The 19,898-nt window shown below is 44.3% G+C and overlaps 1 protein-coding gene across 9 annotated transcripts in view; it reads left to right on the forward strand.

Annotated features, from left to right (window-relative positions):
• The first annotated feature begins 5,476 nt into the window (after positions 1-5,476).
• ERICH2 (glutamate rich 2) overlaps positions 5,477-19,898 on the forward strand; it is a 43,672-nt gene continuing 29,250 nt past the window's right edge. For 4 of the 9 annotated variants that reach the window (XM_043505262.1, XM_043505257.1, XM_043505258.1 and 1 more), the window contains exons 1-5: positions 5,483-5,813; positions 5,901-5,949; positions 12,962-12,995; positions 16,631-16,667; positions 19,733-19,766. In XM_043505262.1, the coding sequence (XP_043361197.1) occupies positions 5,806-5,813; positions 5,901-5,949; positions 12,962-12,995; positions 16,631-16,667; positions 19,733-19,766 (162 nt within the window). In that variant the 5' untranslated portion in view covers positions 5,483-5,805. Of the gene's footprint in view, positions 5,814-5,900; positions 5,950-12,961; positions 12,996-16,630; positions 16,668-19,732; positions 19,767-19,898 lie in introns of all 9 variants that reach the window. The other 5 variants (XM_043505259.1, XM_043505263.1, XM_043505261.1 and 2 more) reach the window with 2 other exon arrangements.

Below are 19,898 nucleotides of genomic sequence, written 5' to 3' on the forward strand. Positions count from 1 at the left end.
AGTGCAATTTGGAGAAATCCACTCTAGTTTCCCCTCCTGACTTCTGGCAGTCAGAGGTTCAGAATTGCCCTTAGCATGGGGTTACATCCCTAACCATCTTGGCTAATAGTTGTTGATAGACCTATCCTCCTAAAATTATCTAGTTCTTTTTTAACCCAGTTATACTTCTGGCTATTATAACATCCCATGACAATGAGTTCCACAGTTAATTGTGCATTTTGTGAAAAAATTGTTTGTATTAAATCTGATGCCTATTAATTCATTGGGTGACCCCCCTGGCTTTTGTATTGTGGGAAAGGGCGAATAATACTTCTCTGTTCACCTTTTCCACACCGTTCATAATTTTATAGATTTCTATTATGCCACCCCAATAGTCTCTTTTTTAAGATGAACAGCTCAAATCTTTTTAGTCTCTCCTTGTATAGAAGCTGTTCCTACCCTTGTTCCTCTTTGTTGCCATCTGTAAATCTTTTCCCATTCCACTATATCCTTTTGAGGTGGGGTGACCAGAACTGGACACAGTAGTCACGGTGCAGGTGAACCATAGTTTTATATACTGGAATTATGATATTATCTGCCTTATTTTCTACCCCTTTCCTAATAGTTCTTAACATACCATTAGCCTTTTTGACCGCAGCTACACATTGAGCTGAAGTTTTCAGAGAACTATCCACAATGACTCCAAAGTCTCTTTCTTGAGAGGTGACAGCTCATTTAAAACCCATCATTATATGTGTGTAGTTGGGATTATTTTTTCCAGTATGCTTTTGTGATTGGGTGGACAAAACCCACATTAGAGAACAAGGAGTTAAGGAACAACTCTGAGCCCAGGTGACCCCAACAAGCCACACCTGCAAAGCCTGCACAAACTGGAGACGGTGCTTAAAAGGGGAAGCAGAGCCGCTCAGAAGAGAGCAGGTAGTGGAAGAAAGCAGATATCTGCTCTGAGCTCTGGGGAAATACTGTCCCAGGAGTTCTTGTAGCCCGAGACTTGGCTAAACAGACCTTATAGGACCTACAAAGGAGAGATAGTTGACTGATTGGGAAGGTCAGAGATTGTGTTTGTTATTCTGTAATTTACTCCATAGGGAGAAGGGAAATGTGGATAGGAAATAGTTCTGGGGGTAGGCAGCTGCATAGTACCCTAAAGTGCAGAACATAGCTGCCCACCAAAAGCCCTAAGAGAAGCTGAAGGACAGGACTATAAGTGAGAAGGAGCAACCACCAGCTGCACCCCTGCCAGAGCCTTAGGTGGCACTGGTGGTGAGTGTTCCCATTTTACAGCATTACTTTTCTATGTTGAATTTCATCTGCCATTTTGCTGCCCACTACTCAGTTTTGTGAGGTCCCCTGTAATTCTTCTCAGTCAGCTTTGGACTTAACTATCTTAAATAACTCTGTAATATTTGAAAGCTTTGACACTGCACTGTTCACTCCCTTTTCCAGATCATTAATGAATCCGCTGAACAGCATATGTTCCAGTACTGATTCTTGGGGGATCACTCTCCATTGTTTATCCCTTCCCATTGTGAAAACTGACCATTAATTCCTACTCTTTGTTTCCTATGTTTTAACCAATTACTGATAATTGAGAGAACTTCTCTGTTATCCCATTACTACTTAGTTTCCTTAAGAGCCTGTGGTGAGAGACCTTGTCAAAGACTCTCTGAAAATCCAAGTACACTATATTGACTGGATCACCCTTATCCACATGCTCGTTGACACCCTCAAAGCATTCTAATAGATTGGTGAGGTATGACTTCTCTTTACAAAAGCAATGTTAACTCTTCCCCAACATATAATGTACAACTATATCTGATACCCCCATTCTTTGCTATAATTTCTACCAGTTTGCCCAGTACTGAAGTTAGGCTCACGAGTGAGGATTGCCTCTGGACCCCTTTATAAAAATTGGTGTAAAGATAAGTCAGCCTGAGGCTGTCCAGTGGGCATTCTGTGCCATTTCTCAGGGAAGGGAAGCAATGGCTCCACCTCCTCCCATCCCCTTCTGAGTGTTTTGCTCCTAGAAGAAGCAAGAACAGAGCAGTCTCTTTTCGCAGTGACTGCGCTTGTGCTTTGCACTTGCAGGGCTGTGGTGGAGGAAGGTCTTTGGAGAGCCTTGCAAGGGTCAATCAAAATCTTGACAACTGATTACTTTACACTTTAAAAAAAATTGCATGTTGACCTTAGTGGCTAAATACAGTAGGCTTGATTCTCTATTGTACATTATTTTACAACAGTGTAACTCCATTGACTTCATTAGAGTTACTCTTCATGTACACAATAAGAACTGGTTTCAGAGTAGCAGCCGTGTTACTCTGTATTCACAAAAAGAAAAGGAGGACTTGTGGCACCTTAGAGATGAACAAATTTATTTGAGCATAAGCTTTTGTGAGCTACAGCTCACTTCATCGGAGGAGAATCAGGGCCAGGGTGTTAATATTTTTCAGTAGTCAAAGGTAATCATCTTTTCAATTTTTCCCAAATATTAACCAAATCTTCTTATATGTGCCTACATGAGACCTAATCTTATGAGCTTTTTAATAAAAAGATTGTCAAGGTCATTACACAGCTTATTAAATCTCCAGTATTTGCAAAGGAAAGGTAATAGAGAGTATGTTCAGTGTTTGAATAGTTAAGTTAGACAGAGATAACAATCAGACAGCACTGTGAGCAGTGCTATCAGAGTAATTAGACTGACTGATACCATGGGGTACTATAAGTAAAACTGACTTTGGAGCAACACAATTAATGTATGCAAACTCTAAAACTACAACACTAATATGTGGCTCTACCCCAATCACTTCTTGGAAATGACATGGAGGACTACAATGCTCAGTGCACCACCAACATCTCACCAAAGGCAGGTTCTTCCCTCCCCCACCCCTGTCAACTGAAGACATTTCTTGGAAAGGGTTACATACCTCAAGAAGAGAGATAAGAGAGGCAGGGGTCTGAAGATTATCGCTCCTCCAATAATCTCGAGGATGATGGAAAAGAGAAGGAAATAGTCAGTTTTCATTGGGGGGGGGGTACTCAACTTTGGACAAGAATCCCCCTACCTAACTCCCTGCAGGATCCAATAGAGATGAACACAATAATCCCTCAGCCCAGATACTCACAAGTATGGTTCTTAATAAACAGCACAGAATGAAGAATCTCAATTCTCTTCTCTCCCATCCCCTTGGATCTCACAAAAGGCAAGAGCCATACATCCGTAGTAATTCCCTGTCCCTTGTGTAGCTCTTAGCATGAGAGAGAGAAAACACAACCAAGAAAATGTAGGTGGTCTGACTGGAGTAACAAAAGCTAATTTGTATGAGTTACTTGTTCCCTTTCAGAAACCAAGTGAATTTCAGGTAGGAGTCCATTTAATAAAACTCACCAGTGTGCAGCTGGCTTATGTTGTTTTCTAGGGCTTATGTGCTCCCAAAGAATGCAAAACATTATGCACTTAGGCTATTGTGAGTTATAGATACATATTGAGAAGACAGATACATCCCAAAATCTGAAAGGCAATCGTAGTGAAATAAGTGTCCACAGAGGGGTTTATACTGGTTTAACTAAATCGGTTTAAAATCACATCTGTAGTTTTTATATGCAGTGTAACTCTCTTGTGTAGTCAAGGCCCAAATTACACTCATGCTTCTCATGGCTCTGGGCAGTCAAGAATAGCTAGAGTGCAGCACAACATGTTCTGGCAATGCAGCCTGTTGCTAGAATCTACAATGGGAGGATGCAGCACAGAGCTAGCCATTCCACAGAACCTTGAAGAAGCTCTACCTTGGCAGAGGAAGCAACTTATAGAAAAGGCATACCCTACCTTTCAGCCTGAAATAAGCACATTAAAGTTAAGCACATATGTAAATATTTGCAGGGTCAAGTATGTTGCTTTTCTAATTTGCTCATGTGCCCAGAGAATTAAAGTTTTATTTCTTCTGTCTTGAGCTTTGAGACTTACAAAGTTTGGCTCTCTTGTAGTTTTCCTGATGGAGTGCAACAGGGAGTTATCACACAACATAATTTTTTTTGTTTTTGCTTTTGAAAAATGTGTAGTCACTATATACCAGTGGTTCCCAAACTTGTTCCGCCTGTTGTGCGAGGAAAGCCCCTGGCGGGCCACGCCGGTTTGTTTACCTGTCCGCAGATTCGGTCAATTGCGGCTCCCAGTGGCCGTGGTTCGCTGCTCCAGGCCAATGGGAGCTGCTGGAAGCGGCACGGGCTGAGGGACATACTGACCCCCCTGGCTGCCCCTGCCTGCACTTAGGAGCCACAGAGACATGCTGCCACTTCCAGGAACTGTCCCAGGTAAGAGCTGCACAGCCGGAGCCTGCATCCCACACCCCCTCCTGTACCCAAACTTTCTCTCAGAGCCCACCCCATAGCCCTGAGCTCCCTCCTGCACCCAAACTCCCTTCCAGAGCCTGCACCCCAGCCCTGAGCCCACTCCTGCACCCCAAATCCCTCATCCCCGGTCTCAGCCGAAGCCCGCATCCCCTCCTGCACCCCAACCCTCTGCCCTAGTCTTGAACCCCCTCCCGCAACCAAGCTCCCTCCCAGAGCCCACATCCTGCACCCTAACCCCTTGCCCCAGCCCTGAGCCCCCTCCTGCACCCAAACTCCCTCCCAGAACCCACACACACACACACACTCTCCTGCACCCCAACCCTCTGCCCCAGCCCCCTCCAGCACTCAAACTCCCTCCCAGAGCCTGCACCGCGCCCCAGACCGGCGCCCCAAACCCCTGCCCCAGCCTGAGTGAGGGTGGGGGAGAGCGAGCGACGAAGGGAGGGGGGATGGAGTGAGCAGGGGCAGGGCCTCAGAGAAGGGCCGGGGCCTTGGGGTAGGGTTGGGTCCGAGGGAGTGGACAGGTGACCACCCGAGTTGCCCAGGGGTGTGGGTTTTTTCATATCCCCGAGCAACCTATGTTTTGGTGACATAAGGGGTAATGCAGGCATGGCCTAAGTCAGTACAGAATCAATTTAAACGACACTGAAGAAATCTACTCAACCTGAAACCGGGGTTAGAAGTGGCTTAACCACATAAATCTACAAACGGATGTAAATTAAACGGCTCTAACTTCCTTTTGAAGGCAAGGCCTTAGGCCTGGTCTACACTACAGCATTAGGGCAGCGTAAGGTCCTTGCATCGCCCTGGGTAAGTTTCTACACGAAAATGTTGCTCCCGCTGATGTAACAGCCATGCTAGGCTGAATTAATAACTCCAGCTCCATGAGAGGCCTAGAGCCAGTGTTGGTGTAGTTAGATCCAGGCAGTGCCAGCCTGGAAACCGCGCTGCTTCCCTTGACTGTTACTGGCTTTGACACCTGACATCATCTTTAATTAAAGATTCATCTTTCATGCCCGGAGACTCCAGGACCGTCCTGGAGGGTTGGGAACCCCGGCTCCGCCCTGGAGGCGGGCGGCTGGCCGGGGAGCGCGCTCTGCCTTGAGAGGGCCCCTCCCCCCCGCCTCCCGCCTGCCGCACGCGCGCTGCTTTGCCGCCCTGAGACAATCCGGGCCCTGCCTGTTTGAAGGAGCAGCAGGCGCCGGGCTCCCCGCTGCCCACCCCCAGACGCGGGAGTGCGCCCCCCTCCCTCCCCCCCGGCACTAGGGAGGCTGCGGGCGGAGCCGGCCCGGGCCCCTTAGTTCTGCCGGAGCGTTGCAGGCCGGGCCCTATTCTCGTGGGCTCCGCGCCTTGGCGCTGCTGTTGCCATGGTCACGCTCCGGCAGCCAGGCCTGGCTCCCGCGCTCCGGTTCTAGCAGGAGGGAGCCGGTGACCCCGCCAGCGAGCTCGGCCTGCGATATGAGCAGGTAGCGGGTCTGCTGCTTCTTTCCCGGCGCCTTTCCGTGCCTGGGCGGTGCGGCCCCTGCTTCTAAACACCCTGCTTTTGTCTCCAGGTGTGATGTGCTCTGGGCCCCAGGGACTCCCAGGACGACAACCCCCAAGGTAAGAGAGCTCCCCACCCCCCGGCTGCCCACTGCAGCCCCCAAGGTAAGAGAGCCCCCCACCTCCCCACCCCCCGGCTGCCCACTGCAGCCCCCAAGGTAAGAGAGCCCCCCACCTCCCCACCCCCCGGCTGCCCACTGCAGCCCTCAAGGTAAGAGAGCCCCCCACCTCCCCACCCCCCCGGCTGCCCACTGCAGCCCTCAAGGTAAGAGAGCCCCCCACCTCCCCACCCCCCCGGCTGCCCACTGCAGCCCCCAAGGTAAGAGAGCTCCCCACCCCCCGGCTGCCCACTGCAGCCCCCAAGGTAAGAGAGCTCCCCACCCCCCGGCTGCCCACTGCAGCCCCCAAGGTAAGAGAGTCCCCCACCTCCCCACCCCCCGGCTGCCCACTGCAGCCCCCAAGGTAAGAGAGTCCCCCACCTCTCCACCCCCCGGCTGCCCACTGCAGCCCCCAAGGTAAGAGAGCTCCCCACCCCCCGGCTACCCACTGCAGCCCCCAAGGTAAGAGAGTCCCCCACCTCTCCACCCCCCGGCTGCCCACTGCAGCCCCCAAGGTAAGAGAATTGGGGAAGTTCAGTGCCTAACCTGCTTAGATGCTTTTGAAAACCCAATAGGCACCTTAATGCCTTAAAAATCTAGCCCTAAATCTAGTCTCTCTATGACTATATTTATTCATCTGTAAACAGGTCTAATATAATTGCGTAGCCTCATAGACTGTGAAAAACACATCACGGACCATGATATCTGGTCCTCACCCCCCCGGTGAAATTCAGTTTTTGTCTTTTGCATGCTTTTGTCCTATACAGTACTGTACAGATTTCACAGGGGAGACCAGCATTTTTCAAATTGGAGGTCCTGATGCAAAAGGGAGTTGCAGGGGGGGTCACAAGGTTAGTTTAGGGGGGTCATGGTATTGACACCCTTATTTCTGTGCTGCCTTCAGAGCTGGGTGGGCGGGAGTGCAGTAGCAGTGCAGAAGTAAGGGGTGGCAATACCATATCATTGCCACCTTTACTTCTGCGCTGCTGCTGGTGACTTCTCTGCCTTCAGAGCTGGGCTCCCGACCGACCGCTGCTCTCCAGCTGTTCAGCTCTGAAGGCAGCACTGGCAGTGCAGGAGTAAGGGTACCAGTAGCACAACCCCTTCCCAACAATAACTTTGGGAACCCCTTCTCTTTTGTGTCAGGACCACTACAATTACAACACTGTGAAATTTCAGACTTAAATAACTGAAATAATAAAATTTGCAATTTTTAAAATCCTATGACCATGAAATTGACCAAAATGGAACTGAATTTGGTAGGTCCCTACTCATAGGAGTGATTTGTGGTTTAGTTTCAAATTCTGCCTTCTAATGCACGCACATTATGGGCATTAGTAATTGCTGTCCTAATCAAGAATAGAATTTATCTTTTACTTTAATCTTCCTGGATTGTGTAAGGCTCTATATACTTTATTATTATATGAATTATTTGTTTCCTGTTCTTTAAAGTCTCCCCCCACACTTTAAATGTAGTCTTGGTAATACTCCAATAATTTATGGTACTTTTTTAATGTAAATGTTCAAATTTCATCTGCTTTTGTGGCATGGATTGAAACTACCTGTTGGCTCTTCTGTTTTCAAACATTAACTCCCCATTTTTTTGATAGACAGGATTTTCAAGAATTCAGCAAAAGACACTTGATGCAAATATCCTTCATATCTCAGATGTGCATATAGCAATCAGGATCTCGGAATGCATCCTGCACAGTTGTAAATCCTACACACAGTTACTCAATATCTCGTTGGTGAAAGCCACTTGACATCAAGACATTTTTATTGCACTGTCTTGTTAGGCCTAATTTTGTTTTTAGTATCTGGTATTATATCATCACAGTTCATGTTGTTGAGAGTTAAGATTGTGTCAGCACTTCCATTATAAAACTCTCTTTTTCAGAACTTTGTAATTTTTCTGTAAAATCTCCCCTACTCCTAGGCAGAAATTTGATATACCAAGTCTCAAGAAGCTATTTTTTCCTTTTGTTAACAGAAAACTTGTTAAAGCTGAGAATAAAATATATGGGTTTGCTGGTTTCAAAAGCATATAAAAATATGCTTGTATAACTTGAAAGCTAATTTAGTTTAAAATACAATCTGACATGTGAATAGTCCCGACTTCACTGAAATCCCTTTTTTGTATATTAAAACAAAAGTAAAAGTTGTTAATGTGAGTGGTAACCTTTGTAAAGGTGTTTAATTTCTATAAGAAAAAAAATCAGCAATTTTTTATGAACCTAAGTACATCTTTACACTGTAGACTATAGGATTTGGTAAGTTCCATTGTATGCATATTTAAAACATTTTGGCTGCCACAGGTCACTGGTACTGAGGTACAGAAATGTTCATGTATACAGCATCATTCCATTACAGCTCATGTTCTTAGCCCTGGTGTACACTACGAGTTTAGCAGCATTAGATCGATTTAACCCTGCACCCGTCCACACAATGAAGCCATTTCTGTCAACTTAATGGGCTCTTAAAATTGATTTCTGTACTCCTCCCCAATGAGGGGATTAGCGCTGAAATCGACATCTCCGGGTCGAATTTGGGGTAGTGTGGATGCAATTTGACGTTATTGGGATAGCTCCTGGAAGCCAGAGTGCTCCATTGCGACTCCTCTGGACAGCACTCTCAACTTAGATGCACTGGCCAGGTAGACAGGAAAAGCCCCGCAAACTTTTGAATTTCATTTCCTGTTTGGCCACCGTGGCAAGCTGATCAGCACAGGTGACCATGCAGACCTTATCAGCATAGGTGACAATGGAGTCCCAGAAATAGCAAAAGAGCTCCAGCATGGACCGAACGGGAGGTACTGGATATGATCGCTGTATGGGGAGACGAATCCGTGCTATCAGAACTCCATTCCAAAAGATGAAATGCCAAAATATTTGAAAAAATCTCCAAGTGCATGAAGGACAGAGGCTATAACAGGGACCCGCAGCAGTGCCACATGAAACTTAAGGAGCTCAGGCAAGCCTACCAAAAAATCAGAGGCAAACACCCGCTCAGGATCAGAGCCCCAGACATGCCGCTTCTATGATGAGCTGCATGCAATTCTAGGGGGTGCCCCTACAACTACACCATACCTGTACGTGGGAGTCTTAAGCAACAGGGATGAGGATTTTGGGGATGAGGAAGATGATAGTGCACGCCAGGCAAGCGGAGAAACCGTTCTCCCCGACAGCCAGGAACTGTTTATCACTCTGGAGCCAATACCCTCCCAACTCAGGCTCCCGGACCTTGAAGGAGAAGGCACCTCTGGTGAGTGTACCTTTGTAAATATAATACACTGTTTAAAAGCAAGTGTGTTTAATGATTAATTTGCCCTGAAGACTTGGGATGCATTCTTGGCCAGGATAGCTACTGGAAAAGTCTGTTAACGTGTCTGGGGATGAAGCGGAAATCTTCCAGGGACATCTCAATGAAGCTGTCCTGGAGGTACTTCCAAAGCCTTTGCAAAAGGTTTCTGGGGAGGGCAACCTTATTGCATCCCCCACAGTATGACACTTTACCACAGCAGGCCAGTATCAAGTAGTCTGGGATCATTGCATAAGAAAGCATGGCAGCGTGTGATCCCGGTGTTTGCTGGCATTCAAGCAACATCCGTTCTTTATCTCTCTGTGTTATCCTCGGGAGGGTGATATCATTCATGGTCACCTGGTTGAAATAGGAGAATTTTATTCAGGGGACATTCAGAGGTGGCTGTTCCTGCTGGGCTGTTTGCCTGTGGCTGAAAAGAAATCATTCCCGCTGTTAGCCACGCGGTGTGGGGAGGGGAGAAGCAATCATCCCAGAGAATTGGATGTGGGGTGGGGTTTCATTGGGTTTATGCTGCACGTTAACTCGAAAACATCAGCCCCTCCTTTTAAATGGCCAATGTGTCTTTTTCAATTTTACTCTCCCTTTTTTTCCTCCCACAGCTGCAGATGTTTCAATGCTGCCCCTAGCATCTCCATCCCAGAGGCTAGCGCAGTTAAGAAAGTGAAAAAAACGCACGCGCGATGAAATGTTCTCTGAGCTCATGCAGTCCTCCCGCATTGAAAGAGCCCAGCAGAATGCGTGGAGGCAGACAATGTCAGAGTCCAGGAAAGCACAAAATGAAAGCGAGGACAGGAGGGACGTGCAAGAAGATAGGTGGCTGGAGCAACAGGAGAGGTGGCAGCAGCGTCGTGAGAGGAGGCAGGATGCAATGCTGTGCTACCGGAGGATCAAACTGATATGCTCTGGTGTATGGTTGAGGTGCAGGAAAGGCACAGACTGCCACTACGGCCCCTGTGTAATCAACCACCCTCCTCCCCAAATCCCACAGCCTCCTCACCCAGATGCCCAAAAACGCAGGTGAGGGGGCTCCGAGCACCCAACCACTCCACCCCAGAGGACTGCCCAAGCAACAGAAGGCTGGCATTCAATAAGTTTTGAAGTGCATTGTGGCCTTGTCCTTTCCTCCTCCTTCCCCACCCTTCACGGACTGCATTGGCAGTTATCCCCCTATTTGTGTGACAAATTAATAAAGAATGCATGATTTGAAACAACAATGACTTTATTGCCTCTGCAAGCAGTGATTGAAGTGGGGAGGGGAGGGCGGTTGGCTTACAGGGAAGTAGAATGAACCAAGGGGGCTGGTTTTCCTCAAGGAGAAACAAACAGAACTGTCACACCGTAGCCTGGTCAGCCATGAAACTGGTTTTCAAAGCTTCTCTGATGCACAGCGCGCCCTGCTGTGCTCTTCTAATTGTCCTGGTGTCTGGCTGTGCGTAATCAGCGGCCAGGCGATTTGCCTCAACTTTCCACCCTGCCATAAACATCTCCCCCTTACTCACAAATATTGTGGAGCACACAGCAAGCAGTAATAACAATGGGAATATTTGTTTCACTGAGGTTTAACTGAGTCAGTAAACAGCGCCAGCGCGCTTTTAAATGTCCAAATTCACATTCTACCACCATTCTGCACTTGCTCAGCCTATAGTTGAACAGCTCCTGACTACTGTCCAGGGTACCTGTGTATGGCTTCATAAGCCATGGCATTAAGGGGTAGGCTGGATCCCCAAGGATAACTATAGGCATTTCAACATTCCCAACAGTTATTTTCTGGTCTGGAAAGTAAGTCCTTTGCTGTAGCTATTCCCACAGACCAGAGTTCCTAAAGATGTGAGCGCCATGTACCTTTCCTGGCCATCCCACGTTGATGTTGGTGAAACGTCCCTTGAGATCCATTTTGGTGCTTGCAGCACCATTGAAAAGTACCCCTTTCGGTTTATGTACTGGCTGCCTTGGTGCTCCGGTCTCAAGATAGGGATATGCGTTCCGTCTGTCGCCCCACCACAGTTAGGGAATCCCATTGCAGCAAAGCCATCCGCTGTAACCTGCACATTTCCCAGAGTCACTACCCTTGATATCAGCAGCTCAGTGATTGCGTTGGCTACTTGGATCACAGCAGCCCCCGCAGTAGATTTGCCCACTCCAAATTGATTCCCAACTGACCGGTAGCTGTCTGGCTTTGCAAGCTTCCAGAGGGCTATCACAACTTGCTTGTGAACTGTGAGGGCTGCTCTCATCTTGGTATTCCTGCACTTCAACAAGTCACAAAGTTCCATGAAAGTGCCCTTATCCATGCAAAAGTTTCGCAGCCACTGGAAATCATCCCAGACTTGCAACACTATGTGGTCCCACTAGTCTGTGCTTGTTTCCTGGGCCCAGAATCAGCGTTCCATGGCATGAGCCTGCCCCATTGCCACCAGGATGGCTAAATTGCCGGGGCCCGTGCTTTGAGAGAAGTCTATGTTCATGTCTGCATCACTCTCATCACCGCGGTGCCGTCGCCTTCTCGCTTGCTTTTGCAGGTTCTGGTTCTGCATATACTGCATGATAATGTGTGAGATATTTACAGTGCTCATAACTGCGCAGTGATCTGAGCAGGCTCCATGCTTGCCATGGTATGGCGTCTGCAGGAGAGCAGAGTTGCAGGGGACGTGGTGGTTGGATGACCAGTTTTGCAGACCTACTGTACCGTCTGCTGCCAGAACACAACAGCTGAGTGGGCTGCACGCTTGCTGTGGTATGGCAAGACAAGAGCAGCCAGTAAAGCCAAGGACTAAATGAGCATGAAGAGTGCATTACCCTCAAACCCGTAGAGGTGGTCCATTCAAATCAGATTAGTGGCATATTGGCAGGGCAATATAGGAAAGCTTTTACTGTCATTGTCCCAGACTGATAGCCCTGGAGACTGAAGTCCTTCTTTCACTGGTTTTGATGAGCACTGAAATCACATGATTTTGTTTAGCAAAACATAGATGTACAATTACATAATTATCTGATGAACTTAGTGCTAAATTCTCCTCTGAGAACAGTGTATATAAAAATGCCAAGAAGTCTACTGTCAGATTTTTTTTCCCAGTGATTTCTTAAGTTTCACTGTGTATGATTCTCCACTCTGTTATACCAGTGATCAAATACAACGATAGAAATACAGCTGGCCAAGTAGAACCTTTTTTCAAAAGGGGATAGCAGATTGGGGAAGCACTAAAACCCATACTAGTAAATAGGGGAGAGAGGCATTGGGTGACTGCTACCTGGGATCCACAAACACTACCAGTTAAGGAGTTGGAGAGCTGATTTTTTTTACTGTCATTATATGGAATTGGGATTTTTGTAGCTGCTTAGCATACAGTTAGGAAATTGTATGTCACAGGAATATATTTGTATATACTTCATGTCAATCCCTTTCACAAATAGTTCTGTTTTTGAGTCAGAAGAAAAGTTGTAGACATCTATCCATGGTATGCAATCAGACAATTTGTAGCATATAGAAAGTTTGTCACATAACAGACTAACTGATTCTGTTTAAAAGATCATTTTGAAGAATTATCTAGTCAGATGAATATCGATATTCATTCAACAAATTTGTTTACTATCCCCGTAAAATAAAATGTGTTTCTTAATGATAACTTGAATTTTTTTCCTGTCAATTTTTTCAGGTCTCTGGAATGCTGGAAGTGATTGGACCAGACGGTACTTGTAATAAGTTATCAATTAATACAATTGTTTTAAAAGTGAAGAATTGTGTTATTTCCAACCTTTGAATTAAAAAAACTGTAGCTATTATATTTGCTTGTAAAATCATAAGTAACCATATTTTTTTAATCCAGATGTTTTTATTTTCTCAAACTAAAGGGTTTTTTTTTTCCATTTTTTTAAGAAACGTCCCTCATATTTGCAGCTTGTCTTTCAGAGTGGCCACATTTACGCTTTTTCAAAGCTAATAGCAGTATAGTGATATGGATCTACTTAGTGGTGTTATCCTGTGAATTATGTAGTTCACATCTCTGCTTTCCAGGAAATTGCACAGACCAAGGAGTAAAAATCTGCTAACAAGCTTAGAGACTTAGTATGAAATACATATGTGAATTCCCAATCCTGCTCCCAAGTTCCAAATTAAAAATGAAGGGAAATCTTTTCAACACCTCCTCACAGTAAAAACATAAATTCAGATCATGAATTGGGTGTGATCCACGATGGTACTTAGGCAGTTAAGTCCCATTTTCAGGCACTACTGTTATCCATAAAACTCCTGCTCAACTGCCTTCTAACACTGTAGGTCCCTCAACTCATTCAGCGCCTAAGCTTTTATTACTGAGCATGTGTGCTGCCGTCTCATTAGGCAGCTGGGCGCCCATTTCCTCCCTGAGTCAGGCTTCAGTGTGCATGCTTTAGTTACTTGGGCACATATCTCCTGCCTGAGTCTCAGAGAAAGTCACAAACTGGGGAAGATAGGCATTCAGCTGCCTAAGTTATGTGTGGGGGCCTGATCCGATAGGCATGAGCAGAGGCCACCTAACAGATCTGGCCCCTCAGGTGAGTTCACACAAAACAGCCAGGAGTTGGGGTCGGAGGAGGAGGAATTCCCTTATAAGCTTTAGACTTGTGGATAGGCTACTCACATAGTCCCCTCTCCTGCTGAGAGGGACAGCGGATTTGAACAGGGATTGTCCACCTCTCAGGTGACTGCCCTAACCATGAGGCATTGTAATGCTTTCACTGGCCCAATTAATATGTAATTATTCAATTATTTAATAGAAGTGGAACAACTTCAACAGGCAGGATTTGAGGGAGACCCACGTTGGAATATTTCATAACACACATCTGTTCAAATCACTTTTCCTCAGAAGGAGGGTGGACTTGAACTGAGGGCCTCCCACTTCCTGGGTGAGTATCCTATCTGCTAGGCAAAAGGGTGTAAGGGAGGTGGTCCTCTTCCTCCTCCCCCCATCAGTTTTGTATGAACTCACCTGAAGGGTCCGATCCAGTAGGCAGTCTCTGAGTAAGTCTACCAGATTGGGCCCCTGCATGTGATTTAGGCTTCAAATGCCTGTCTTCCCTGGTTTGTGGATTGCAAGCAGAGATAGGCACCTCCCTGCACCCTAGACTTAGGCACCTATCTCCATGAGAGGGACAGGTTTTAGCACAATCTGGTTGATGTTGCCCATTGGTTGGTTTCGGTGGCTTCCCACCTAGTATGCTGGCTTTGAAGATCACAGTCTAAGGCTCCTATCTCTCCCCATTCGTTGTATAGGAGCTTAGGCGCCTACCTCAGGCTTTGTGGATCACAAAATCTTGTGATTTTTCTAAAAGCCTAGAAGTTAGGTGCTACAATGATCAGCATCGCAACACCTAAGTCCCTTCCTGCATCTGGGCCTTTGAAACTGTACTGCATACCTGGCTGTGTCATAAAACTGGAACTCCGTGTACCATATGCAAACTTTGGAAATGAACTGTCTAACAATCTGTATTTATTCAGTTAATTGTACATACCTCTTACATTTATAAAGTCATCTTGCTGTAGTTTTTTTGGTTCATTGATCCCAAAAGGTTTTTAATTGTCTGTATTTATTTATATAATGATACACACAATTTTTTTATAAAGAAAACTGGCCCTTTTTCTGGTTTATAATTATTCAGAAGGAAAGAAGGTTGTTAAAATATCCTCTGTTCGCAGTTGGTGAATACAATGTTAGATCGTCTATACCATGCATGCTCTGTCCTTTTAGCATAGAGTCAATGGTTCGGTATAACATATTTGGAATATACAGCAAGCCATTGAGCAAATGCCATTGATGACCAGAGAGACCATTGAGTTTGCTTAGGTAGATGTTACTCTAGAGTACTACAGTATTTCACAGTTCTTGTTGGCTTTCACGTCTCTTCCTGGCTGTTTTCTAAATTTGATCTATGTTCATTCACAGAAGAATGTTAATGAACAAATAGTTCTAAAATCTTTAGAAAGGAAGGAAGACCATACAGAATAATAGAACTTCACAAGATTTTAAAAATCTCCTTTAGTCTACTGAATAAATGTAACTTGTGAAAAATATTTTAGGTCTCTTCTGAGTGATGTCAATGGGAATTTGCCCTTGATTATATGGTAGCAGGATTTGGTCTTTAAACTTTCCAGAAAAACTGAATATAAATTGGCTTTATGCACCCAAATTGTTTTACAATAACATTATGCAGAACAAGAAAAATTAGTGATCATTATGCACTCAACAAAGATTCATATTACCTTATACTGTACACTTAGACTGTTTTATAACTGAGAAGGGAATGTTGACAAGACCACGGGATTTATCCCTTACTCTAAAAGTTCTATGTGAGTGATTAACTTCTACTTGGATAGCCATGTGATATAGACAATATGGACCTTGATTTAATGTCTCATTAAAGGTACAGTATCCTTAATTGCATTTTCAGCACTGGTTATAAGCCCTAATTCTAGTATGAAATTTGGACTCACAGTCTTCTCGTCCAAAGATGAGTGCTACCAACTGAATTATAATTAAACTAAGAAAATTGTAATTTAATTTTTTAAAATTATATTTTACAATAGTTTGATATCAAAAAGGGAATGTACAAAGATAAGATTCTTGAGTTACTCTCACATCACCAATACTAAGTCTGTTCTATGTAACATTTACAATTCTCCATATATAAAGGAAAAGAAGACAGATAATACAGAAACATTTTAAAAAATGGCATTGTATCAGAGATTTTTGAACACCCAGGTAATGTCAAGGAGAAAATTAATATATAAAGTGAAAAGTGCTAATGTAATTTATAAATTGACATCTTAGCCATCTGTTAATAGCTCAGTGTTTTGAAATATTCAGTGCTTCAAAAATTTTCTGTTATCTGGTTTTATAAACCATTTTCTTATATCAGAAGGGTAGCCGTGTTAGTCTGGATCTGTAAAAGCAGCAAAGAGTCCTGTGGCGCCTTATAGACTAACCGACATATTGGAGCATAAGCTTTCGTGGGTGAATACCCACTTTGTTGGATGCATGTAGTGGAAATTTCCAGAGGCAGGAAATTTCCACTACATGCGTGCTCCAATACATCGGTTAGTCTATAAGGTGCCACAGGACTCTTTGCCATTTTCTTATAGGCTCACTAATAATTAGCAAGTGCAATCTACATTGGTAAATATATAGAAACTTTGTCAGCCCAACATTAACTGTACACTTTGATAAAGAACTAATTGTGAATAGAAAAATATACAGTTTGAAAAAACATGGTCTGTTCTGTGTTGTGCTTAATACATCATGACAGGTTTCAGAGGTTTCTTAATACATCATGTACATCTTTTTGTTTAGATGGATTTATTCTAGAAGCCTGCTTGACAATGTCAAGGTAAGAAAAGAAAGACACAGTCTTGGCCCCAAAATATTTCCAGAAGTTTTCTGTTGTGTGAGGCAAGCTGTAAAGGAATGTAAGTTGTGTGAATTTGGGGAGACCTGGTGGTGGAGGAACAGTCAAGGCGATCTACTGGTAGCTTCCCACATCCACCATTTATTGGGCTATTCCAGGGATCAGCAAGCTTTGGCCTGCAGCCTGCCAAGGAAAGCCGCTGGCAGGCCGGGCCAGTTTGTTTACCTGCAGCGTCTGCAGCTTTGGCTGATTGCAACTCCCACTGGCTGTGATTCGCTGTCCCAGGCCAATGGGGGCTGCGGAAAGTGGTGCGGGCCAAGGGATGTGCTGGCTGCCCTTCGCACAGCCCCCATTGGTCTGGGAAGGTGAAACGCGGCCAGTGGGAGCTGCGATCGGCCAAACCTGCGGACACTGCAGGTAAACAAACCTGTCTGGCCCGCCAGCGGCTTTACCCAGCGGGCCGCAGGCCAAAGGTTGCCGATCCCTGGTCTGTTCTTTCCTTTATATGTATTTAAAAGTAAGTGAAATGAGTTTTCATTGGATCAGTATATAATAATATGCAATCTTTGGGGTCAAAAAGCTTCTTTCTTTAGGTTTTGGAAGTTTGTACCAAAACCACGATATATATAAAATGGATTGTTTTATTTGTTTACTGTGATTTGCAATGATACAATTCAAAGTATTACATTCAATTATCATTTCATACATTAAAGGTTCTTTTATTGCATTAAATTGATCAAGCACAAGAGGAGTCATGCCCTGTGGTTAGATCAAAATTTTAATACAAAAAGGGCACATTGTGAAAGATAAAAAAAGGTTAAATATAGCATTTATTATAATTGTTGTGATATGACTGTAAAATGTCATATTTTCAAGCACTTCTTTAACAGTTAAATTCACATCTTGTACTTCGAATATTATAGATTTGTGCTAGTGATGCTTAGGTCTGGTTGAGAAAAATGTATCTTTTCAGTTAACTCATACTTGTTCTCAGCCCAAAGGAGACTTTTTTATTCTGTTTTTTTAAACATTTTGAGACTATCCCATATTGATTAGGTCCCTATCAAGGTGGCTTCTGGCCCACAATAATTCTGACCTTTCTGTGTTGCACAGCTCCATATGCTGCTCCTGAGTCTGCGAGCTATCTCCTCTATTTGTCAGCGATAGTATGCCATGCAAGTTTTCATAGGAGTAGGGTGTTGTACATATTTGTTCTTGATACCAAACAGCAGAAACATTATTTGACTCCTCTTGCTCCCTCCTCGTTCCCGCCCTCCCACAGTAGTTTAAAGCTGTCTGTCACCTGTTGTCTCTTAGATAATTTTTAAAAATGTAAAGAAGCTTAAAGAAATATTCTTAGCCATTAACAGAGACCAAAGATATGTCTTCCCTGCTAGTTCTGGAGTAGGTCTGTCATAAATATACAGGGAAGGGTAACCACCTTTCTGTATACAGAACTATAAAATCCCTCCTGGCCAGAGGCAAAACCCTTTCACCTGTAAAGGGTTAAGAAGCTAGGATAACCTCGCTGGCACTTGACCAAAATGACCAATGAGGAGACAAGTTACTTTCAAAGCTGGGGGGGAGGGCAAGGGTCGCTCTGTCTGTGTGATGCTTTTGCCGGGAACAGATCTGGAATGCTCTTCATGACTCTTCAGAACTTCTGTTAAGTTAGTAAGTAATCTAGCTAGAAATGCATTAGATTTCCTTTTGTTTAAATGGCTGGTAAATAAGTTGTGCTGAATGGAATGTATATTCCTGTTTTTGTGTCTTTTTGTAAATTAAGGTTTTGCCTAGAGGGATTCTCTGTGTTTTGAATCTGATTACCCTGTAAGGTATTTACCATCCTGATTTTACAGAGGTGATGCTTTTACTTTTTCTTTAATTAAAATTCTTCTTTTAAGATCCTGATTGCTTTTTCATTGTTCTTAAGATCCAAAGGTTTGGGTCTATGTTCACCTATGCAAATTGGTGAGGATTTTTATCAAGCCTTCCCCAGGAAAGGGGGGGTAGGGCTTGGGGGGATATTTTGGGGGGAAGACGTCTCCAAGTGGGCTCTTTCCCTGTTCTTTGCTTAACACGCTTGGTGGTGGCAGCGTAGGGTTCAAGGACAAGGCAAAGTTTGTACCTCGAGGAAGTTTTTAACCTAAGTTGTTAAGAATAAGCTTAGCGGGTCTTTCATGCAGGTCCCCACATCTGTACCCTAGAGTTCGGAGTGGGGAAGGAACCTTGACAAGGTCCAACCGCATGGCTTTAATAGGAGTGGAGAAAAAAGAGGACTAGATGGATCCAGATTATGGAGTCATAGAGTGCAGTGCATGGCGAGTTTATTTTAATGAATCTCTAACGGTGAAAAGACTGGTGTAAATTGGACATTTTAAAAAAATCACTCTGTGGGTTAAAATGCCTGTACCTGGTTACATCATTGCTGTGTGGTGGTGAACTGGTGCTACACAGTATAAAGAGTCCTAGTTTAGATAAGGGGCTAACCTATACTGAGGAAAGTTGGCTCACAATAGAGAAACAAGATTTTCTGAAATCATATTGAAATCACCTGTGCCCTGTCTACACTAAATAGCTTACTTACAATATTAGTAATACCATTGCAGCTGAAAGTGTTTTGTATCTACTAATATTCCAGTTCAGCAGAGCTCTTAAATACATATTTAAATCCTAGTGAGCTCAGTAGTAAAAGCATAAGGGATTTACAGAATAGGGGATGGACTTAAGTGTGTGCTTAAGTGCGTTGCTGAATCAGATCGTAAATCTGGTTATAATTCTTTCTAGTGTGGGTGTGGGCCCTAATGGCGAACCCAGCATCCTAGGCTAGTACAAACCCAGAAAAAGGCCTAGTATTTTTTGTTGAGTCAGACCTTAGAGGCCAGATTAAGTAATTGTTGCAGTAATTGCAGTTGTGTAAGAATTTGATGCCTTCCAGATTTATTTTATTTTATTTTGTTTTGCTACCACATGTCCACTTGAACAAACTAAAATTCCAGTGTTCAAGGAGTATATGTGTTAATACAAATGTCTGTGTTTTCTACTAGGCAGAACTATTTAGAAAGGACAAATACCGTAAAGGTAAGACTGAGTTTTCCATAGGATTTACTTCGGCATCTCTTTCATGGGCAATTGATGTGTTTTGTTCTTTAGCTATTGCTATTGAAAAACAATAACTACTGCTATTTGAAATTTTCGTATGTGTAGTGAAGA

This window comes from Dermochelys coriacea, chromosome 11 (genome assembly GCF_009764565.3).
Source record: "Dermochelys coriacea isolate rDerCor1 chromosome 11, rDerCor1.pri.v4, whole genome shotgun sequence".
Classification (NCBI taxonomy): Eukaryota; Metazoa; Chordata; order Testudines; family Dermochelyidae; genus Dermochelys; species Dermochelys coriacea.